This window comes from Peromyscus eremicus, chromosome 8b (genome assembly GCF_949786415.1).
Source record: "Peromyscus eremicus chromosome 8b, PerEre_H2_v1, whole genome shotgun sequence".
Lineage (NCBI taxonomy): Eukaryota > Metazoa > Chordata > Mammalia > Rodentia > Cricetidae > Peromyscus > Peromyscus eremicus.
In genome coordinates, this window is record NC_081424.1 from 23,167,957 (window position 1) to 23,193,075 (window position 25,119).

A 25,119-nucleotide genomic window follows, 5' to 3' on the forward strand; every position below is an offset into this window, starting at 1 on the left:
AGCCATTTCCACATTTTGTAATTGTTATACACTAACCCAGATTTTGAGTTGTTACTTATTTCCTTACTACTTGTACCCCATGTTTAATCATTTGCACAATGAAAGACATCTATTCTCTAGTTTTGGCTATTAGAACTGCTGTAGTGGCTAGAGAGACCAGAGTTCAGTTCTCACCAGTCAGGCAGTTCCCAACCACTTGTAACTAGATCCAGAGAATCCAGTGCCATCCACTGGCCTCCAGTCTGTCTTGTCTCTGTCTCTCTCTCATACACAATTACCTGCCTAAATACTCTAACTGAATAAAGAATTTACAAAGTATACCAAAGTCTGGCAGCTGCTATAATTGATGTCAAATATTCCCATGTTTATGGTGTGGTTCCCAGGGTACTAAGAAGGAGTGATGGAAACTACAGAAGGTGGGGCCTTGTAGGCATATTCTTGAAGATGATGTAATCATGGCCCCTTTTGAGGGGTGAGGAGTCCAGAATCTTGCTCTGCCATGGATTCTCACTGGCATGATACCTTGACAAACTCCTAAGTTCTCTCACATATTCCATTATAGTGATAGGAAGTTAATGTAGTAGTTCATGGATAGGGATGTTTTATCAGTACAGTTGTGTACTAGTTAGTGTTTATATCAACAACAAACAGGCTAGAATCATTTGGGAATAGAAAACCTCAAATGATAAAATGTCCCAACTCTACTGGCCAGAAGGCAAGCCTGCTGGCCATTTTCTTAAACCATCATTGATGTAGGAGGGCCCAGCCCATCCTGGAATGATATAAAAGTAGGCAGACAGACCAAATCATAGGGAGCAAGCCAGTAAGTAAGCAGGACTCCCCTGTGGCCTCTGTATTGGTTCTTCCCCAGTTTGCTTATGGTCATGGTGTTTTTTCACAGCAACAGAAAGAAACTCTGAGACCAGTTATATTGTTGGACACGCCACAACTTTTAAAACCATGGCTGGTGGAGGACACAAGAGGTGTGCATTTTCAGTTTTCAGAACTAAAATCCATTCTCTAGACTGAATTGGCTCATCTACCAAAGGTTCTTTAGGGGTAAGAATACCACTTTACTTTTGAGAACCAACTTCAGGATTCAACAGACACAAAAGGGGTAAAATTACTTTCAAAATAATTTGTCAGAGTAGAAGGTGGGTATTTGCTCTCTAGAGCCCCGTTCTTTTCACACAGGGAAAAAGAAATCTTTAGTTAAATACACCTGAGGTTTTAATGCTAAGGAACCACCACCACACAGTTTCTCCGAATTCATTTATTTAAGAGACAGAACACAGGCATTCAAAATTGTGAAACACAATATTAACACAGAGTAAGTTTGGGAAATTAAGAGGAATTGTTATATTCCATGTGCAGAATAAATATTTTTAAGAAGCAAATGTAAGCCGGGCGGTGGTGGCGCACGCCTTTAATCCCAGCACTCGGGAGGCAGAGCCAGACGGATCTCTGTGAGTTCGAGGCCAGCCTGGGCTACCAAGTGAGTCCCAGGAAAGGCACAAAGCTACATAGAGAAACCCTGTCTCGAAAAACCAAAAAAAAAAAAAAAAAAAAAAGAAGCAAATGTAAACTAAGCTTTACTAGATAACTAATTTACACATAAACATTTTTATCTAAATTAAATGGCATACTGATTTTCAAATTGACTGTTTTATCAGTTACATGGCAGTAAATACATTTTAAGCATGTTTAAATGTGTAGTATAATATAATGTAAGTAGTCTATTCTACAAGTTCCTTATACACTTGGCCTTCATGTTTGGATAAAAAGCATGCAGAACAGTGGCAATACATATCACAAATTACCATTAATGATTTATGAAATGAATTACTGTATTTTGGATATAAAAATTTTTATGTCAATGTTGGCTAGTTTTGGTAAACTTAGAACTTCTCAACTTTGCCACTAACTAGCTGTTTGAGCTAGTTGAGTCTGTGCTTCTGCTTCATTTTTAAAGTAAGAGCTGGACGGGATCCCAGGTCCCTAACCCAGAGCCTAATACTTCACATCCTGTCAGAGGAATCCCAGTTTTGATTTGCAAATGTTTAGTTTCAAAATTTTCCTAACACATGATTTTCATTTCAAAACTTTGTGTAAATGCTAACATCTCTGAAATCCATAACTGCATGTTTGTAAAGAACAAAGTTCATTTTGTTGGTGAAGGCCACCCTGTCTTACAGAGAAAGCTAAGATCTTAGATCTCATGATCTAAGAGTATTTATTCACTTTAAAACCCACTACCAGAGACTTTGCGTGAAGGCTCTTGTCTGTTCCTTAGTCTTCCTCCACATCCTGTACTGTTTTCCAATGAACATGACCATTCTGTACCTAGTAAGAGAAAATCCTGACAAACCTAAAGTGACTTGCATTTTGCAGACAACAAGCTTGTGACTTATTTACATAATTTTAGAACAACTATTTGCTTTATCTGCTTTGCAGTCCTGTAAGGCAACACACCAAGTATTTCAAAAGGCAGCCATACAGTAATGTTTCTAAAATAGCATAAGGTCTAACACAATTTGAGACCAACTGTCAAGAATTTTTTTTACTTTTAATTTCATATGTACAGAGCAGATGATATGCCTATCAGTGTTCATCTTTCCTAATTTGCCACCTTATTCAAAATTCTCTCTTTGCAATCCGTATCATCAATACACTTAGCAAGAACATGGATAAAATGGCAGAGTAAATCTAATTCATGCAAGAGAAAAACAGTAAGTTATACAACAACACATAAAACTTTACAAAAATTGGGAATACTGTTAATGTCAAATAAACAATTACCAAAGTAGGACTTTCATGCCAGAGGTCCGATTCAGTCAAAATCACGATTTGTAAGAACAAGTGGTGCCACCAGTGTCCAAACATACAGCACGATGCCAATCCAGCTGGAAGAGATTTTCACCCAGACTGCTGTCCACTGACTCTTCATCTCACGAGAAGGCTCATACCTAAAATTCGAGGAAATGCAGAAGTGACTACTTTGGTGAATGGACTGTGTTACTAAGCCATCAAATTACTAGGCCCCTTCACTCAAGCTTCCTTTGTATGGTTTTGGGATACCAATGTGCAGTAGCTCATCCTGCTGCCATGCCTTCCATACTGACGCATCAGGAAGACTTCCTTTGAGCACAGCGCAGAACTGAGGCAATCTTTTGCATAGTTCTAAAGCACGGTATGTAATTCTACATGTTATTAAATAGGAGCAGATGAGACCTGAGTAAATAATATGTGACTATTATGTACAAGACTGAAGGTTCATGGGCCTCCCTTCTCAGCTAACACTGCTTCCTCTCTCAGATTTGACAGATAGGAAATATGTCCTGAAATTAGCTGATTTTTGTATACAAGCAGAAATATAAACTTTACATTTTTAAAACTAATTTTTTAACATTTGGTATTACCTGATAGTAAAAGTTATGAATTACGGAGAGCTACTTACATCTTGGCTTAATAAGATATAGTTTAATATTTTGATTAAAATGTACTTTTTTATCATAAAAATATAAATACTAGCCTCAAAAACATCAGGGAAGAATAATATTTTTCTCCATCTTTTGCTGGTATAAGTATTTTATACACTATTTACAGATATGCATTAAAAATTACTGAAAACACACTTGTCCAACTATATAGGTCAATGTCAATCTTGTGTAGAATCTTTTGGTAATCATTTTAGACAAAGTCAGTTTAAAAACAAACTACAAATGGTTACTTTTTTCAGGAAAGTCTGAATTTTGAAGGATAAAAAACACGGTTAAGAGAATAATACTAAAAATAGAATCACACAATGTATTCACATTCAAAAATTTTCAGATATCTTATACCTGAAACTTATATCTGATGTTTTATGTGTATGATTGTTTTGCCTCTATGTATGTCTCAGCATGCGGTGCCCATGTCTATACAAGGGTATCAGATCCCCTGGAACTGGAGTTACAAAAATTGTACCAGATGGGTGCTGAATATTGAATCTGGGTCCTCTGGAAAAGCAGCCAGTGCTCTTAAGCAGTCATCTATCTCACCAGCCCAGCTTAATGATAGAGTTTTAAAAGAACCACTGTTTTTAAAACTGTATACTATTACTATATTGTGTTAGGAATAAATTTACAGTATTAAAAATAACTGAACAGTATATTAAATCAACTATTAACATGAATTTCTGTTAAAACATGGTTATATAAAGTTTTTCATTTAAACTTCAAGATTTGGACAACCACATTTGTGTAACTGTTAAGGAAGTAAAATCTGTATTTCTCACTCTCAGAATTCATTTTAACCAAATACTGAACTACATCAGAGGATTAAAAAGTACTTTGAAGCTTGAGAAATGGCTTGCTTTGCAAACATAAGAACTGAAGTCTGATCCCAGAACCACATTTTTAAAAAGCTAGGTATGGTGGCACTCACTCGTCATTCCACTAGGGGAAGGGTGGAAATAGGGTAATCACCAGAGTTTTCTGGCTAGCTAGCTAGTCTATTTGGTGTTCCATCTCTGGCCTTCACACACCAGGTACACATGCACTCAAGTACTTACTGTCACATATTTTACAACAGAGTCATGAAAAACCCACCAAAATTACCCAAAGTTAACGTGAGATGTGAGTACCTGTACCAGTTGGTAAGGGTCATCATGATATAAAGCGAAGCCAGGAAAAGCATGAAGTGAAAGAAGGAGTAACTGTAAGTGACGCCATCCCTTTCATTATCTACAGCTCGGTGGACATCATCACCATCTTCTAGAGATCCATCACTTCTGGCATTCCCATCTTCTATTAGTGTTGACTCATCACTTGTTAGAGTCAGCTTATTAACCTGACTATTGTTGGAGGTACGGATGCTGCATGAAAAAGAAAAACGACTTTTAAAAATAAGTAATTCCTTAATTTATATAAATATACTCTCTGTAAAAGATTGTATAGCCTTTCTTACCTTGAGTAAAACACACACAGTAGGAAGAGAACCAGTCCTATGATCCCTTGGGGATGCCACCACTGCACAGACTGCCCGTCCTTCGGGAGAGGTCTTGTGCTATTGAAGCCAATGATGCTTAGAAGACTTGGGTTGCAGTTTGTTTCTATAAAGTACATTGAAGTCAAATTAGATGTTAGAGCAGTATAAAAAAAATAGGTCATTAAGGGGTTTTTCCTGCCTAATTTTATTTTAGAAAACTTAAATTACTTTATTTCCAACCTTATGAGAGCCAAGATATCTTGATCAACAAATGGATACAATTTAGACAACCTACCTAAAGTTAATACATTTAGAAATATGCAAACTGGTGTAGCCATTTAATATCTAACAAAATAGACTACAAACCAAAACTAATAGGGAAGGACACTACATACTTACTATCAAGGAAAAATTCATCAAGATGACACTTCAATTTGGAACAGCTATGCCCAAAACACCCAAGTTTGTAAAAGCAGCACTACTACAGCTTAAATCACATACTGACCCTCACACACTAATAGTGGGAGACTTCAATACCCCACTCTCACTGACGGACAGATTATCCAGACAAAAACTAAACAGAGAAAACTGGAGCTAACAAACATTACAAACCAAATGAACCTAACATGTTTTTGTGGGTTTTTTTTTTTTTAATTTAATTTAATTTAATTCATTCATTCATTCATTTTTTTGAGACAGGGTTTCTCTGTGTAGTTTTGGTGCTTGGTTCTTGCTCTGTTGACTAGACTGGCCTTGAACTCACAGAGATCTGCCTGCCTCTGCCTCCCGAGTTCTGAGATTAAAGGCCTGCATCACCTGGCTACAGATTTTTACAGAATACAAAAGCATATACCTTCTCTGCACCTCATGAAACTTTTTCCAAAACTGACCACATAGTTGGACACAAAGCAAGTCTCAACAGATGTATGAAAATTACAGTAACTCCCTGCAGCCTCTCATATCACCATGGATTAAAGATGGCTATCCACGACAGAAACAACAGAAAGCTTACAAACTCAAGGAAACTGAACAACTCTCTACTGAATGAAAACTGGGTCAAGACAGAAATAAGTTAAAGACTCTAATAATGAAAATAAAACACAGCATACCCAAGCTTATGGGGACACAGTGAAAGCGGTGCCAAGAGGAAAGTCCATAGCACTGCGTGCCTGTATGAAAAATTGGGGAGATCTCACACTAGCATAGCAACTTAACAGCACACCTGAAAGCTCTAGAGACAAAGTAAGTAGGCACACCCAAGAGTACACAGCAAGAAGTGATCAAACCGAGGTCTGAAAGGAAAGAGGACACAAAGAGAACAATAAAAGAATCAATGAGACAGAGTTGGTTCTTTGAGAAAATCATCAAGATAGACAAACCCTCTAGCTAAAAGACAAGAGAGAATATCCAAATTAGCAAAATCAGAAATGAAAAGGGGGACATAACAAGAGATACTGATGAAATCTAGATTAATTATAAGGACATACTAAAAACCTGTATTCTACCAAATTGGATAATCTAAAAAACTAATTTTCTCCATAGGTACCACTTACCAAAATTAAATGCAAGATCAGATAAACAATTTAAATAAACTTTAAATCCCTAAGGAAATAAAAGCAGTCATTAAAATTCTCATCTCTTGTAGCCATGTGAGGCTTCCAGTGGTGGGACTGGGTTACATTCAATTGAGTTGTTGGCCAAATGGGTCCCATGGAAATCCCCAAACAACCCAGGCTGTTGTTGCTAAGACAAAAGGGTTGCTCTCTGCAAACTGATATCAGGACCCCATTGCTGAGGACAACACTCACACAACTTATTAAATACGGACCCCTATGTTCTAGTCTCTGGTGTAGGAAAGTACTCTGCAGGCTACCCAGCCATAAAACCTTTGACCTACAATGTGTTCTGCTTGCAAAATATGCTAGGGCAATGATAGCACAAAACTTGTGAGAGTAGCCAACCAGTCTGATTTGACTTAAGGCCCACTCCATGAGAAGGAACTCATATCCAACAGTGCTTGGTTGACCAAAACCCACAGATTAGATAGTCCAGAGACTTTAGGGTAAAACCAAACACTACTGGTCTTAAAAAGAAAATTCAATCCCTCTCCAGACATATGGAGAGTCTAAATGGAAGGTCGCTATCAAATCCCTCCCCTCAGAGCTCAGGGAGTCCTGCAAAAGCAGAGGTGGAAAGATTGTAGGAGCCAGAGAACATGGACGACAACAAGGCCCTCTGAATCAATCAAGGCACATATTAGCTCAGACTGAAGGAGCAAGCACAGGGCCTACAGGGGTTCTGTACCAGGTCCTCTACATATGTATTATAACTACTAGCTTAGTATTTTTATGGGACTTCTGACCCTGATAAGGACTGGGTCTCTGACTCTTGTGTCCTTTCTTGGGACTCTTCTGTTGGGTTGCTGTGTCCAACTTTGGTATGATAGCTTTTGCTTCATCTTAGATATTTTGTCATGTTTGGTTGTTATCTTTTAGAACCCTGTTCTTTTCTAATGAGAGACAGAAAGAGTGAATCCAGAAAGGAGGGGAGGTGGGGAGGAACTGGGAGGAGTAGAGGGAGGGGAACTATAATAAGGATATATTGTATGAGGAAAGAAATCTATTTATAATAAAAGAAAAAAATAAAAAGAATCCTACAGTGACCTTAAGGAGATACACTGGACACCTCAGTGGGTTGCAGGAGTTAGTCTTGATACCATAGGTCTGTTGTTGTGCTTATTTTTTCAACAGAACAAAGGCTAAATCAGGAATTACTCTTGGCATCACTCATAACGCACAACTCTTATTCTTCCCACAGACAGTGGACAAAGAGATTTTTGTTTCAATGAACTTCACTGCATTTACTCTTATAAGCTAGAGAGGAAGGATGCTGTGAAGAAATACAACCCCTCAGTAAAACTGTGCCCTTAGCATTGTTGCTTCCAACTAAACAGCTACAGCCTTAAAGCATTGGACTTATCTATTACTGAGTCTACCGTGTCTATTACCCTCAAAAAACTCAAGGAGATAAAATCCATCTTGTAAAAAAGAAAAAAAAGAAAAGAAATACAATGCCTTTCCTACCAATTTCTTTGGCATTTTAAAAGGATAAGCATACACTTAAGTGCCCAATATATATATTCACTTTTGATTCCAACAAATCCAAATCTTCAGTCTCCACTTTATTAATGAAAACTACCTAAGGCTAACTTTTCGAGCAAATCATTAGTGATATTTTAAAACTACTTATTTTGGAGGAGGGAAGAGGATTCTCTATACACTAAGATCTCTGTCTCTGTAACAACTGGAAAGTATTTAATGAGTTTGTAAACAGTATGATTAGAGTCAGAGAAAATATTTTATATAAATATTTTACAGGTAAAAAAATTCTTTTCTAAAAACAGTAATTTCTTTGTCCTTTCAGGACATACATAATTTTATTTCCCATGGAATTCAGTGTGATGAGTACAGAGATTCATTACAAAGCCAGTTATCTACTACAAGATAGTTATAAAAAATGTGGAAAAGTTATAATTAAATTTACAACTGAGAAAACACTTAAAGCTAGGAATGGTTCATATTCAGAATTTGAGGCTGAGGCATGAGGAATGCCAAGAGGTCATGGTTGACCTGGACTGCAAAGTGAAACTCTGTCTCAAACAAAACATAAAAATTGAAAATACTTTATTTCTTCCTATATACAACTATCTAGGAAGAAATAAAGTATTTTCAATATACAACTATCTTAAACACTGTAAAAAATAAGTATATATGTTTTCATAGGATTTCTTAGAACCATATCATTTTGTTAGTGAAAGAAGAAACTAAATGAAAAGGAAAACAGTAATACCTTAAAGATGAAGTAATACTATTATTTACATGCTTTATTCCTCTACCAGCCTAATTAGGTAACTTCCTCCCTTAAAATGAACAGTTCTGAATAAAAAAGTCAACACTGCAAAACTCGTTATAAATAAAACATACCTGGTTCGTTGGTCATAGCAGACCATGTCAAATACATTGTGTAGACTGTAATTACTGAAGACTGTAACAAGCCAGATCTTGGTTGTGATTCCTACAAATAAAATATTAAGTAATACAAATAAATGTCTGACATTCTGATGTATGAAAATTTAGAAAGTTAAAGGCTTCATAAAAATGAGTGCTAGGAAGTACATACTTGGATCTTGGGCAGTATAGACATTACAGAAGCACCAATGCAGAGGAGCATGTTGACACTGATGAATGCCTTATTTTCTGAACAACTGGCTGGGTGAGTGTAGTAGACAAAGAATAAGATGATGGCAACTAAAGACAGCAAATAATTCAGAGCTGTAGCTGATAACAGGGCTGTGAAAGAAAGACAATGGAATTATTAGATTTTATAAAAGTATTAGAAATTCAGCCTGGTACTTGTTTTTAAACAAATCTTAGATTTTATGTAACTAACCAATTAACTCAAGCTTCTTCTTAGAATCATACTACTACAGAAATCCCCTTAGGTGTTAGGCAGCCTTTATACTTTTATAAGGTGGTCCCAAGTTTTTGTTTTCTTTGTTTATTGCTTCTGCTGAATTAACACAATTCTATGTTATTTCTAGGAGTCTTCCCTTTAACATTTTACTTTTAATGTACTGGGAAAGTTGTCTGCAAAAATATATGCTTTAAGCAATAGACTCTGTACATCATTCCAGCTATTCACGGATCTTTTGGTTTCCTTACTAGTCCCCAGATACAGTGTTAGTTAGGAAGTAAATTAGTAAATTACTTACTAATGTTCAATAAGTTGCTGATACAGTCACTCTTCATAGGAAATTAGAACACAAAAATCCTAAGGGATTTCCCTGCAAACTCTTCTGTCCTCATCAATGTTCACCACACTGAGGATCCTCTATGAAATAAAAGCTTACCTGCATACCAACACCTTGAGTTCCCTTCTTCCATTTTTTCAACCCATGATTCATTCCAAGAATGGGCAAAATCAATAAGCAAGACTAGTTGTATGAGGATGAAACAAAAGGCACCTGCCATGCCTACATAAAACCACACTGAAAGGAAAAATAATGTATTTTAAGTGAAGGAATGACTGCTTTAGTTTTTTATTATTTTTCTTAATAATCTTGATACAAAAAGGGAAAACAAACTTGTATGGAAATTGATTTTGCAACTGGCATAAAAGAAAAACCCAAACAGTAAGAGAATGACAACTCCAGGTAGCAGTTACTACGACATCCTGTATAACAAACAAACAAAAATATTATCACAGAATTTTTTTTTAAATCCTCACCGGTTGTAAAAGTGCCTTCCGGAATGAAGAAAGCTCCAACAATAATTGCGACTGCTGTAGCAAATTTGAAGAACCAGAATCTAAGACAGAAAGAAATGTATCCTTAATAATAAGCCCCCAACAAATAACTCAAACAGTAAATCTTCTCGGAACCACTTAAAGAACAGTTAAACTTTACCTACTAATTGTAAGCATATACTGAAAACAACAACAACAAAAAACCATTCCACAGGCTATTGTAAGGCTGATCTTAAGAAAGATGTATCACCAATTCATTTGAGAATATAGGCTTCATTCCAAAGGACTGAATATATAAAGTACAATTTTATTTCACAAATGAATTGCTTTAATAAATTTAATAAATTATGACAAGTGCCTATATTCAAAACAGCCAATAACTAAAATGGTAAAAGCCTGTTATAGAACACTTTTTATTAATGCGATATTACATTTTTATTCCATCTTTGGCATAGCATGTTGACAAATAAGCAATAAAACATACTAAGAAAAATGAGTTTGTAGGAAGAAATAGATACAATTCAAACATTCAAATAAACTACCAGATGAGATATTCAATATTAAAGGAGACTGACTAAATTAGCACTTTTTTTCTAGGTTGTGAAAACAATCACCTAGAAAAATCAATGCTTGTTGAGGAATAAAGTTTCTTTCGATTTGGCTGCCTTGTAGATCTAGGAAATTTAGAGTTCTATGTAATAGGACAGGTTCACCAGAAGCTCAAAGAAGGGGCATCAACACCTCTTCCTTTAATCACATATACACATCCTCCTTTGAAAATAAGATACATAATCAGAGGTGATGCCAATAAATGACTCACTACCATTATTTATTATCCAAAGCAAGGCTTTCTCTAGGAAAATCAACCAGAGTTTTTAAAACTTTTTATGGTCAAGATGACTCTGCTTTAAAATTTCTTTGGGTAAATTCAAAATTGCCAGGAAGAAAAAGGCTCTCTAGACTTTTCTCTCGAATAATTCAAGGCTTACCCGTTGTGGATCGCGGCTCTAGGATCACTGCTGCTTTTCACTTTGATCATTAGTAAAGAGAGGAGAAGGTAGAACATGGCCAAGCCAAAGCACAAGCGATACACAGCTTTGTAGCCAACTAGAATACTACAGGGAACAACGCCTTTCTCATTCTCACAGAACCCAGGAATCTAGGAAAACAAAATGGGCTTATGATCAATATTTTTCATGAACTAAAAGTTCCATGTAAACTGTAATCTGCTTTACAAGCCATACAAATAAATATAATCAAAATAACCCTGCTGCATTTTAATGGGAGTAGGGCCAGGCATGGTGGCACAAGCATTTAATCCCAGCACAGCAGGAGGCAGAAGCAGGCCAGCTGGGGCTACATAGTGAGACTTTGACTTACCAATAAAAAAAAAAAAAAAAAAAAAAAAAGTTAAAACTTCCAAATGAGCAAATAATAGACAATAAACTAACAATGGCCATATCTAAGCTGGAAAACTAACAATGGCCATACCTAGGCTGGATGATTATTTTTTTTTGCTGAAGATTTTAAATCTTTAAATATGTATCTGAATGTTACATAAAAACAAAAATGAACGTTTATAGCATACCATAATTCTAAGTTTTATGAGACTTGCATTCTATTGTGAAGTACTGAATTACATATGTAAGATAAGTGGGAAGAAATGAACAAAAGCTTAAAGAATTACATAAAACAGTCATTTCTAAGACTGTAGAGCATTTTTTTAAAATGGCTTTTTAGGGCCAATGCTATTTAAATCCATTTTGAGTATAAGACCTTTCAGTGCTATTTCTGATCATAGGTAGATTGACTTAACTTGAACTGACAATACTTCATATTTTAATTCATAATCCTGAGAAACAGCAGTGACCATTTCAGAAAGGTAACTGGGTAGAGTGGAGAGGTGCAGTAATAGAGCCGTTCCCATGCAACACAGGGGAGGCCTTGGCCTTGATCGCCACCAACACACACTCACAGACACATATGGCAGTGAAATCAGGATGCAAAAAAAGGAGCTTCTGTGAGTTAAGTGTCAGTATTATTGAAAACTACATATATTATAAGAATAAACTATTCCTCCCACCCTAGTCCCAGTACTCCAAGGATATTAAATTTTAGCTACTAGTTTTTTACCGTCATATCCAACGGCTGTTGAAGTCCTGACCTTCTTTAACCCTTGGTGCACTGACAGTCTTTCCGACAAGTCTGTCTAAATCCTGTACATTTGTGGTTTTTCTCTCCGCTTCCTCCAGTGCTGTGCTTCCTCTTTGTCAACTCCCTGAAGAGCTGTTGATGAGGTTCTAGCAGCGCTAACCCTGAATGGCTTTCTACAGCATTGCTGCCAGGATTTCTATTTCCAGTTCTCAAAACATATACTCACTCTGATCTGAACTAATGTTTTCTAATTCCTCATAGGTGAACAGTGTTGGGCCTCTATATCATCTGCCCAAAATTCATCTGTTTAAAATTAATTAGGTATATGCATATGCCATAGTACACTTTTGGAGATTAGATGGAACTCAAGGGAATTAGTGGGTTTTCTCTTTCCATCATGTGGGTTCCTGGGATGGAACTCAGTTCATTGAGCTTGGTAGCAAGTACATTTTGCCACAGCCACCAAGCCATCTAACTGGCCCTGATATTCCTATCTTGTAACTCTGATCCTTAATAGAACAAGATTAGGAAGGGGACAATAATGAGGTCATCAAGTTCATCCTTCCTTAAAAGATTTGTGCCTTTATATGAAAAGGCATGACATAGCCTGCTACTTCTCTCCTTATGACATGAAAATACGCAACAGTCAACTGCAAACAAAAGATCCTCACTGGAACCAAACCTTCTTGGCTCCCTCATTTCAAATCGCCCACATCCAAACACGTAAGAAAGGAATTTCTGTTAAACCACCTTTTTGTAGTATTTTAGCAGCCTAAACTACATACACACAAGTATATGACAGCTTCAAGTCAACATGTTACAGACTATATTCCCTTCTGTTCCCATCAGCCAACTCACTGAAGAAAAAAAATGAAAATGACTGTATTTTCATTTTTTTTTAAGATTTCTTTTTTGATTGTGTCTGCGTGTGCATCTGTGCACATGACTACTGGTACCCATGGAGACCAGAAGAGGACCATCAGACCTCTGGGAGCTGGAATTCAGGCAGCCATGAGCCACCCAACAATGGATGTTAGGAAGCAAATTCTGGTCCTCTGGAAGAGCAGCAAGCACTGGACCGCCTCTCCAGCCTCTGTTTCTGGGTTAAGAGCAGTACTTTGCCCCTGGTCTCCAAGAACTAGAACCTGACTGATGAAATTCTAGCACTACCAATATTGGAATGCCAGACTCAGTCACTCCAACATCAATCACATCTATTTGAGGCCTGTTCCCTCACGGATCCTATCATAGAGCCTCTATATTTATTTAAGTGCTTGACTTCTGTCTTTATAATCTTCAGACAAAATGACTCAAAACCTTTCCTAGTCATTATTGCTTCCTCATTTTCAGGCGCTGCACTTACATTTTACTTATTTTTAAAATGTCCCCTTTTCAGGAACAAAAAGAAAACACACACACACACAGTCCACTTTCCAATTATAACGACATTACCAAAGTACAGTTTCTTTACTTTCTTATTGACATATATATTAGTTACACAGAATGTCTTTCAACATGACATTTTCACACACATATTATATACCTGATCATATTCACCCCATGCCATTCTTGTCTCACTCCCCTCCTGCTGATCCCTGTCGTCTTCCTATCTGCCCTTTTCTACTTTAGATCTTTTGTTTTGTTCTTTGACCTAATGATTTCATTAGAGTTGCTTCTGGAAGCACTATAGGTTTCTTTACAGCACCATGAACATCTTAACACTGGCTACACCACTGAAGAAATTATCTTTTCCTCCAGTAACTACTAACTGCAAGTAAATTCCAAGAAGAGGCAGAATCTTGTGAGCACCTCCCTCCCATCTCCATCACTGGATGTTAGAGGCTTCAATCTTGTGCACATTCTGTGCACATCCAGATGCTGTAAGTTTGCAAGTAGAATTTGTGTTATGCCTGAAAGTTGGGATTTGACACTACTCTTCATTTTCCTCTGGCTCCCTACTTAAGCAATGTTCACTGAGCCTTGGAAGCAGTGACACAGATAATCTAATTATGGCTGAACATACAATCTTCAAGTTATTTTCAACACTCAAACCAGTTTATGGGCCTCTGAAGGTATGCTTCTCTGACCAAAGCTGACAATACCACTGATCTATAGGTTTGAAGAACAGTTACTTAGAAGGAAATCTGATGGGTAGTTTATTTAGTAAAACAGTAGCTGCAGAATCCCCACTAGGCCCAACACTCTCTAGTCACAGGCTTTCAACAAGGCTTCCAGTAGAAGAATTTACAATACCAGATGTAATTCCGTCCAGTGCAGTGGGCCTCAAATTAATCACAAAGTAACTGGCCATCTCTAACAGGCTTGCCACTACTGTACCAGTGGACATCTTGCCTGGCTGGCTGCTACTGTTGTATGCAGAATCAACAACTGAGTAAGACTGCTGATGATAATTCTTCCCAACAGCCTGCATAGCACTTTCTGGTATGATGAAGGCTACTTGGCAGGAGGGAGGCATCCAGACCACTTCCAGCCTGATTTCTTTATGTCCTGAGACCACAGCATGTGGTGTCTGCAGTAATGGAATCTACCATCTAGTTCTGGTGGGAAGCAAACAACCACAGAAACAGCCAAAGAACGTTTTCTGTGCTGCCATCACAGAACTGAACAAGCTACTTCATATTGTCTTCCCTAAGAGAATATGACCTACTAAAACTAGGATTACATATTAATGTATTTTTATATTACTTTCTTTTCAGTACCCAAAGTTATTAATGTATATGCTACAATTTCAGTTCATCCAGAGTAAAACGAAAGACTGACCTTATTCAGTTGTTCTTCCATCCCTGGTATTAACATTACACATGCTACACACACTCCAACAAGCAAGAAAAGTGCATAGATCAATCTAGTCACGGTTGAGTTGTTTCCACTGGGGCAGCAGCGGCACAGCAAGCATGGGGCGCTGCCACACAGGCATGGTATCTGGGAAAAACAGTAAAGGTCAGTACAGTTCACATGGTTCAACAAAAATGTACATTCTATTTGTTCAAAAAGGGGATAAACAGTGACATTCACTAAAAAAAAAAAAAAGATTAAAATATCTGATTCACATACATTATCTAATGTTCTAAAACCTAGAGGTAAAGATGGAGCAAGGACTAACAATAAACAGCCCTTGTCCTGCACACCAAGTAAAACAAGGGAGATAACCAAGAGCAACCAAGATTTAGCTAAGAAATGGAAATTCATAAACAGCACAGCTACTAAGCTCACCTCCAGCCCCTGCCTCCCAGATAAGAGTACAGCCCTAAAATTCTGGGAATTCTCAACCCAAGAAGATGGAGGCAACAGAGCAGGGTAGGGAAATATACCACACACAGCCCTAAAATTCTGGGAATTCTCAACCCAAGAAGATGGAGGCAACAGAGTGGGGTAGGGAAATATCCACAACACCAAAGTAAATCGGTGTTCTTATTTTTTCCTTTTCACCCCTTCTGTTTATAGCTATAAAACTATTAAGAACAGGCTTTAAAAAAAATGCTAAGTGAACAACTGGTTAACAACTAGCTAACTAGCTAACTTTCTCTAATGAACTCTATGCTAAACTAGGAAATGAAAAGGCTCTTGACCAGGAGAGCTTAACGTGTATAGGCATTAACAAGAAATATCTCAAAAAGACAAAGTTTAAGTATTCTCACAAGGACTGGCCATAACCTGGACTGAACTCTTGTCAGTCAGACTTCAGGTTGGATGAACCAGGGTATTCCTGGGGAAAGGAATCAGACATTCCAGGCAAATTGTGTTGTAGTGAACACATTGCTATAGCCAATATAACTGTTAAGATGTACACAAAGATGTTTTACATTATGCTTCAGGAACAGAAATAGATGGCACAGTGATTATGCAAGCATTCACTTGATAAATTAAAAATAAAGAATTCTATGACTACAAGATAAAAAATAAGACATTTTAAATAAAAATAACTGAATGAGAAGGAAATATACTGCCAGTATACTTTATTTGAGCTATAGAAACGAGAGAGAGAGAGAGAGAGAGAGAGAGAGAGAGAGAGAGAGAGAGAGAGCGCACACTAGCTCAGCAATGAAATGAGAAAATAGCAGATCACAGGGCTACTGAAGGAAAGAATGGGAAGAAACAAAAGAACTAACCAGCGTGCTATCCAGGAACAAAAAGATGCAGCTGAGAATGAAATTATGAATGGGGAATAGTACTTGAGATAATTATCTAAATGCAAGCTGAGATGAAGTAACAGTGATCAGACTTACCTTTGCTTTAGCAATGGGAAAAAAATTAAGTATTTCAAACACATTATGAACTAATAAAACTGGAAAGAAGAAATACAAGGTAGTAATTTTGGAAAGGAGATGATGTAAACCATAGAATCTGCCCATCTTTCTAACTGGGAGAATGGCTCAGCACAACAGTCCACCTGCTGAGACAGAGCTAGGAATTCAGGGAAGTGAAAGCAGCTAGCACCCCTAGGGCAGGATTCCACAGTGGAAGCAATGAGGCAAGCAAGCTAGCTCTATCTTCTGGGCACAGTCACATTCACCTGAACAAATTACTCAAGGAGGCTGTGGGTGTTGGGTAGAGAAACACTAACTACTACTGGAATTTCTTAGCACTAAATAGGCTGTACTCATTTTATTTATTTATCAAAAAAAGCAAGCATCAAAGACATAAAAAATCTCTTAAGTAACAACCTAGATGCCCGTCAACTGAAGAATGGATTAAGAAAATGTGGTACATATACACAATGGAGTACTACTCAGCAGAGAAAAACAATGACAGCATGAAATTTGCAGGCAAATGGATGGAACTAGAAAAAATCATCCTGAGTGAGGTAATCCAAACCCAGAAGGACAAACATGGTATGTACTCACTCATAAGTGGATTCTAGATATAAAGTAAAGAACAATCAGACTACAACCCACAGAACCATGGAAGCTATATATATATATATATATAGCATGGGGGACCCTAGGATGACTATGGCTTAAAATAAGTTTTGGTTTTACTCAATTACTGAGCAAACCTCAATGAAGCATTTCACTATTAAGATAAGAATTTATACTATATCAAGCTGATAATAGAAAAATTAATTAATTTAAAAAAAGAAAAAGAAAAAAGAAAAATTTAAACTATTAAAAAAAAAACCCAAACAAACATATTTTGCTAAAGTAAAAAGGGGGAACTAGGGACTCTTCATTCCTCGCCACATTCTATTCTTTCCCTTGTTTATATATTTTAAATTTTTTATCGGTAGATTCTGCTGGAGTATCCGCTGCAGATAAGCACTGGAGGGCTCCTATTGCAAATCACCCTCTGGAGCGATGGAAGGTTCTTTCTACTGGCACTTGGAGGAGACCCGATCTGGTATTGGTGTGGGCCTGCGGTTCTGTTTATGTCTTTCCTCAGGACAATGAGGTTCCTCTTTGGATTCCTGAGTGCTGAGTGCACCCTGTGGCTACTGCTGAAGCCCAACATGGCAGAGACCTATTGGGCCTTTGTGATAAACTCTCCCCTTCCGATGCCAATGGGGATTGAGAGCCCAATATGGCCAACTTTGGCAAGCATTAATGTAAGCCTAAGAACTGTAACCATGCGGTTGGATTCTCCAGAAGGTAATGTATGGTAACTGCTTTTTCAAGTATGTTTGAGAACGTGTCACCCAGACACCTTGGAGATTAAAGATAACCCTGAAGGTCACTGACCTCTATTTGTTAACAGTTGCATGCCAGCTAAGCCTTTTCATTTTCAAAATCCTCTTCAAGCTGGTATAATACATACTTTTCAGGAGTGGCTCTGTGCAACATTTATTGGCCTCCTTAAATTCATTTAGCCCCCTTTGAAGATACATTAAAATTTATCAGCCTAGCCAGGGTGTTGGAGGTGCACGCCTTTAATCCCAGCACTTAGGAGGCAAAGCCAGGTGGATCTCTGTGAGTTCGAGGCCAGCCTGGGCTACCAAGTGAGCTCCAGGAAAAGCACAAAGCTACACAGAGAAACCCTGTCTCGAAAAAAAAAAAAAAAATTTATCAGCCTGAATGTAGCCATTGTAAGACCATTAGTTCTGCTCCTTGTGAGCTGCCTGTTTTTTCTTTATGGTTCTTAGTTGTTCTTTTGCAGAGCTGCCTGATTAAGTCGTGCTGGGATCAAGAAAAATGGACCTTGGTGGTTCCTGTTCCTGGAGTTGTATCCATGCCAGTGGATGCCCACACACTCCAGAAGAGAATTTGACATTGCTGCTGCTGTTGTTGCTGTTATAGCAGAGGCGGCCACAACTGCTATTGTTTCTGGGATTGCCATTTCATAATTGGTTACTACAGCTAGCACAGTGGAGACCCTGGCAGCAAAAGTAGCTACCACAGTTAATTAATCTTTCATTCTATTGGGCATGATAAATTTAATTCAATAGTTATATACATTTCGATTGGCTTTTAAAACTATAAATTTATAAACTCAAGTTCCATTTGCCTTTGGGATACCATCTTACAAGGACTCCAATTTGCAGTAAGGCTCGTTAAGGAAAGGAATGGCTCAGTTGCCTTTAGCCTACTGGCTCTGGGTGGGTTAGGACTTCTGTTGGTCTTTTCTGTGTCAAACACACAGATTGCAAGCCCAGTGCCACTTTGAGATCTTTGGCAGCAGTTAACTCTGCAGCTCACACATGATTGAGCCTGTATGATAATGAGTATTCAGAGACAGGTAATGCCTGGGGACAACCGAAGACAGTGTGCCTGTGTGGCCTGGGCAGGCATCTCCATGACAGATAAGGTGACCTGCTGACATCCCATGCAACCTAAGTCAGAAGCTCATTTTTTAGTAAAAGGGGGACCTGTAGGGTCCCTGGCCCCCGTTTTGGGTAACTGTTGCCTTGCTTGCTGACCTTGACCTTGACATCCTCCCTATGCTAATTCCCTCCCAGGTTTCACCTGTATCCTACATAATGGGCGTTAACAGCTTAGATGCAAGATTGTAAAACATCTGTAGTGAACTTCTGCCCTCCACGCTCCTCCCATTGTGCTGTAAGCCTGTATTCAAGACCTCCTCCCTCCTTCAATAAACAGCATTCGGCATTAAAAAAAAAAAAAAAAGAAAGAAAGAAAAGAAAAGCCAAAGAAACAAACAACAACAAAACACAAAAAACCAACTGGTTTCTCCTATGTCCACTGATATTTATATTTACACAGTTTTCCTCCCCCTTTTCTTTGTCCTGTTTCTTTAAATCTTCTTCCCACTTACATGTAAAACAATGAGGAATAAAATATTTGTGATAAACTAAACAAAAAAGAAAATCTCTTAAGTAATTCACCTATGTCCAAGAAAAAAACCCAAAAATAGTTTTTAACATAGAAGTAAATCCAGCCTTCATCAAGGTAAAATGTATACCTGACATCTAATAGTAAACTGGAAGACATGCAGAAGAGCAGGCACATAAAATCCACAAGGACCAAGTAATCAAAAACTAATCTGGGAAGGGGAACATTTATAGAGGACTTTTAATACGATTGTTAAGGACACTTCACACACTCAAGATAGTCGAGGGAAACTCAAGCACGGAAAGGAGAGATATGGAAGATAATTTAAAAAGAACCCTATTAAATATTTGGAGATTTAAAAAAGGTATGTCAGCTCAATACCAATAAACAGAAAAGACTAATGAATCTGACTGAAGCTATGGCAACAGAAATGACCCAACATAAAAAAGATGTTTCAAGAGGGGGATCGGTACATTATGACACAACTTCAAGCGGTTAATGTGAGTGAAATTAGAGTCCCTGAAGGACTGAAGAAAAGGGAGAACTCCTGCAGAAATAATTACCAAATTTCCCTCAATTCAATAAAAACTACACATTCACATATCCAAGTTAAATAAAACCTCAGCAAAATAAACATGATAAAAATTATACTAAGTAACACCATAACAGATTGTTTAAAAATAGTAATAACCAGAAAAATCTTAAAACCAGGAAAAAATAATATAAACAAAAGCATATTTATATAGAGGAAAAAAGACAAAATAACATTGGTGGTAAGAAACAGTTCCATACAAAAGTCAGTACTGAAAGAGAGAAAAAACAAAACAAAACAAAAAAACAACTTTAATTTTATTAGTCAGTGATAATAGTTTTCAAAAGTTAAAGCAAAAGATGGACTTTTTTAGGAACAAAAATAGGAAGGAAACCAAATCTAAAAGATGCAAACTATCAGAGATATTGAATATATATTCTTACTGAAGACATAGACATGAATTATTAGTACTAATCTAAAGATGCTATAAGAAAAACAATAAATTAACATCATCCTGGACATAAACATAAAAATTAATAACTAAATTTTAGCACATCAAGTAGAAATATAAAAGGAATAGAATATTGTTACCAAGTTAAGTTTTAGTGTGGGGCAAAAATATGGCTCAACCAATTTAATTCACAAACTAAGGAAAAACCTCAACCTGGTCATCTCAATATATGCAGAAAAGCTACATGATGAAATTCAATACCCTCAGCCTATGAGCTGGAATAGAGCTGGAATATCCTAGGCTTAAAAAAAGGAATTTACAAAATAGCTATCATTCTCATCTACATTTAAATCAAACGCATTTTTTTCTGCCATCTAAAACAAGGCAAGCATGGGTGTTTACATTTACACTGAGGATCTTAGCCAACACGGGAGACAGGAATAAAAGATGTAAAACTCAAGAGGGAAAGACAGAACTGAGGAGAACAAAACAAGGCCCCTGGTACACAGATGAGCACCAAGTAGAGCTGGCAAGGTACTAACTACATAAAATCATGCTTTATATGCAGAATGGACACTTCACCACACTTGGCTCCCCAAATATAGGTGTCCTTTGCAGACAGGAAGCTGCAAGTTTTCTCCAGTGCACCAACAGCCTTAGCTGAGCTTTCTGCTGGAAATGGGAATACTAGATCATTTCATTATAAAGCTGACAAGTCCCACCAAACTGTTCTATGTCCCATAGCAACCAGGAATAATTTGTACACACACACCCCCAAAAGAAAAAAAAAAAAAAGAAAAGATCATTGAACTACAATGGCAGGAAATCAGTGTCTGGTCATTCCTACTTACTTCTTCTTAATTATTTAACTACATTAACTAATTTGGGTAAAGAATTGATTGTGATTGTTTACAAGGTCTAATTATAAAAAAACAATCTTATTCAAAACACCAATGATGACCTCAGCTTAGAGAAAAGTATGTTAATTAGTAGCTGATAATATTTGTAGATCTATGATTGGATAATAGGTCCAGAGATCCTTACCTGTAATTTTTCTTTCATACTTTTTTTAAGTTCAGTAACAATATTCTGTAATTCTTTTATGAACAAGAAGGGAAGAATTACTAAATTTGACTAAGTCTGCAAAAATTGTTCAAATAGCAAGCTTTTATTTTATTTTATTTTTGTGGTTTTTCGAGACAGGGTTTCTCTGTGTAGCTTTGCGCCTTTCCTGGAACTCGCTTTGGAGACCAGGCTGGCCTTGAACTCACAGAGATCCGCCTGGCTCTGCCTCCCGAGTGCTGGGATTAAAGGCGTGCGCCACCACCGCCCGGCCAAATAGCAAGCTTTTAAATGATTTAATGATTTCAATGATAGAAATATTTGAATAAAATTTTATTTTATCAAAAGCTTTCAAGTAAATGAGCATATTAACTTGGAAATGTGAAAAAGATACTGTGTCATAGGGCAAATTCTACTTACAGATATATACTGAAATTCAATAATTAAAATAGAGACAAGCATACAGAACAAAAGGGATGATTCAAATTATACACCATGAATCCTCAGCTCATTCATCAGGAAGCAGAATCAGGGTGAACAACGTGACCACTTAGATCCTGTCAGATTTAACCCTGCATATTGTTACTACCTTTTCAGTGTGCTAATAAAAGATGATGGCAAGGCAGTGTCAGTTTTATCAAAGGCATTCTTTTAGTGGACAAAAGTAGCAATTTAAGTTGTAGAAATACTAACGTAATTTATCCCATGGTGTTTTCCAAAGCCATATTGACTTAAAATACACATATACAAAAAATTGCTTAAAACTTTAAAAAAGGAAACAAATAAAACACAGACCTTGAGATCAAAAACAGGTGCTTATAACTGAACTGGAAAATAATAAAATGGGGAATTCATATCCCTCCATCCCTATGATCTCAATAGAATTGCTTTATGCCCACATCACAACCAACTAATTCCAGAATTACACATCAAATAACTCAACATATCAAAAAAGGAAAAGTTTCATAATAACTATTTAAATTCTTTTTTTTTTTTTTGGTTTTTCGAGACAGGGTTTCTCTGTGTAGCTTTGGAACTCATTCTGTAGTCCAGGCCAGCCTCGAACTCAGAGATCCACCTGCCTCTGCCTCCGGAGGGCTGGGATTAAAGGCGTGCACCACCACCACCACCACCACCGCCCGGCTCTATTTATAATTCTTATATGTATGCATGTGTGTCTGTGTGGTAGAATGTTGGGGGGGGGGGGGGGGGGACAAGGTCAGAGCAGAAGAGGAAATCGGATTCCCTGGAGCTGGAGTTACAGGCAGTTGTCAACAGCCGGAGGCGGGTGCTGAGAACCAAACTCCATTATCTAGCAGAAGCAACGAGCACTAGCTGAATGTCTTCCTACGCCCTTATTTACTAATTTTTGTTTTTTTTGTTTTGTTTTGTTGTTGTTGTTTTTGTTTTTTGACACAGGGTTTCTCTATATAGCCCTGGCTGTCCTGGAACTCACTTTATAGACCGGCGCTAGCCTCAGTCTCAACAGAGATCCGCCTGTCTCTGCCTCCCCGAGTGCTGGGATTAAAGGCATGCACCACGACCGCCCGGGCTTATTTATTAATTTTTTTTTTTTTTTTTTTTTTTTTTTGGTTTTTCGAGACAGGGTTTCTCTGTGTAGCTTTGCGCCTTTCCTGGAACTTCACTTGGTAGCCCAGGCTGGCCTCGAACTCACAGAGATCCGCCTGGCTCTGCCTCCCGAGTGCTGGGATTAAAGGCGTGCGCCACCACCGCCCGGCCTATTTATTAATTTTTATTGCACTAAATTCTGCCTTCTGTATAGGTGGTTCAACAGACCCCATTAGACTCTCTTAATTTCTATGGTCAAGTTCTAAAATCCGACTGCAAATAGAAATTCAAGAGAATAGCTTGCAGGAGCAAGAACTTCCACACAGTACTTGATAAAAATTAAGCATTTATAATTCACGTTATACCAATGCGTATTTTAAGAGAGGAAGCATGTAAATTGGCCAGTACGTTCGTTCGTTAATGTACATGCAATGGAACCATTTGGTTAGTCAGAAAATTGTTTAGGGTTAAACTTAGAAATCACAGGTTTGAGTCCATAAAACCTCGCCCAAAGCAATGAAGCTCGTTATTATAAACTGCCTCGCCAATGTTTTGTCTATTGGGGAATGGGGTTGTCTGTGCCCTCTGGGTTACGAAATCCTGCCATTATACTAAAGATGGTTGTACTGTCTAACGAAACGCAGCATACCCTTACAAAGCATCGACTTTCAGATTGCACGCCCATGTCTTACGTCAAAAAAAAAAAAAAAATGAGTACCACGAAACCGAAGAGCTTTTCTAGAAGCAGACATTTGGAAGTATGAGGAGGATTCAAGCCACCAAAGCTGAAGAAGGTACTAAGAGAGATTATTTTATTCCAAAAACGAGATGACTACCTCCGACACCGCTGTCAAACCTGTTCCAAATAACGGGCCCGCTCCCCCGGAGGAGGCTGCGCGTCAGAACAAAAGAGGCCTCCGGGAATGACAGTGCCGCAGTGCGAGGTCGCCCGGGCACCAAGGGACAGGAAGAGACGACGTGCCCACCGGAGGAAGGAGCTGGGACAGCGACGGCCGAGGCTGACACCGCAGCGAACTCCCAAAGGGAGCTAGCAGCTCGGGCGGCTCCCCTGTCCGCCCGGCCTCGCCCCTCCTCCCCGGGCTCCAGCCCCGAAGCGGAGCCGCCCAGACCGGGGGAAGGACGGAAAAGCCGGGCCGCCCCAGCCCGCACCGGCCGCCAACCCCAGGCCGCCTTACCCAGCTCGCCACGGAGCACAGCCCCAGCACGCTCCCCATCGCCTCCGCGTCCCGGGCCCAGCGTCTGCCGACAAGATGGAGACAGCTCCCCGCCTGCTTTTCTGTGCTTATTTACTGTCTGGCAGGCACTTCCGGCGCAGAACGCACCCGCCCCCTCGGCCTGCGTCACTTCCTCTCAGGCTAGGGCGGAGGGACGGCGGCTCGCGCGTTCGCAGTACGCGTGCGCCTCCTCGCTGGGAGGTCAGGCTGTCTCTGCAGCAGTGCGTCCTGGAGACTCTCCTGGAAATAGGTTTCTGGCTTTGCCGAGTGAGCCTGCTTAGCCAAGGAAATTAGACTGTGTTGGGGAAGACCCTTGCTTACCATCTACTTGAATCTGGACGGTAGCAGAGCTCAGCACTGTTCTCTTTCTGCTTTTTGAGAGATCTGGGTCCTCTTGGGATTTAGCCATTTCATTTCCACATAACGTCCCTTTTCATCTAGTTTTGTGGTTCCCCTTTTATTTTCTGTTTACATATGCAGATAATGCCTGCAGCCACTGTGTGGAGCCAGTTTTGCTGGTATATACATATCCATATCCCCACCCCATCCCCAAATATGATGCTTTCTCTCAGATCTTCTGTTTACTGTCGAAGCACATTT

General features: G+C 38.4%; 1 protein-coding gene across 1 annotated transcript; it reads right to left on the reverse strand.

The window, feature by feature from the left end:
* Positions 1 to 1,569: 1,569 nt before the first annotated feature.
* On the reverse strand, positions 1,570 to 24,614 carry Serinc1 (serine incorporator 1). Its single transcript, XM_059272591.1, has 10 exons — positions 24,481 to 24,614; positions 15,208 to 15,369; positions 11,262 to 11,431; positions 10,255 to 10,334; positions 9,878 to 10,015; positions 9,148 to 9,317; positions 8,952 to 9,042; positions 4,948 to 5,092; positions 4,625 to 4,855; positions 1,570 to 2,966 (listed from the first exon to the last, which is right to left on the reverse strand). The coding sequence occupies exons 1-10, from the start codon at positions 24,517 to 24,519 to the stop codon at positions 2,831 to 2,833; spliced, it is 1,362 nt and encodes a 453-aa protein (XP_059128574.1). The 5' UTR covers positions 24,520 to 24,614; the 3' UTR covers positions 1,570 to 2,830.
* Between the last annotated feature and the right edge of the window lie 505 nt (positions 24,615 to 25,119).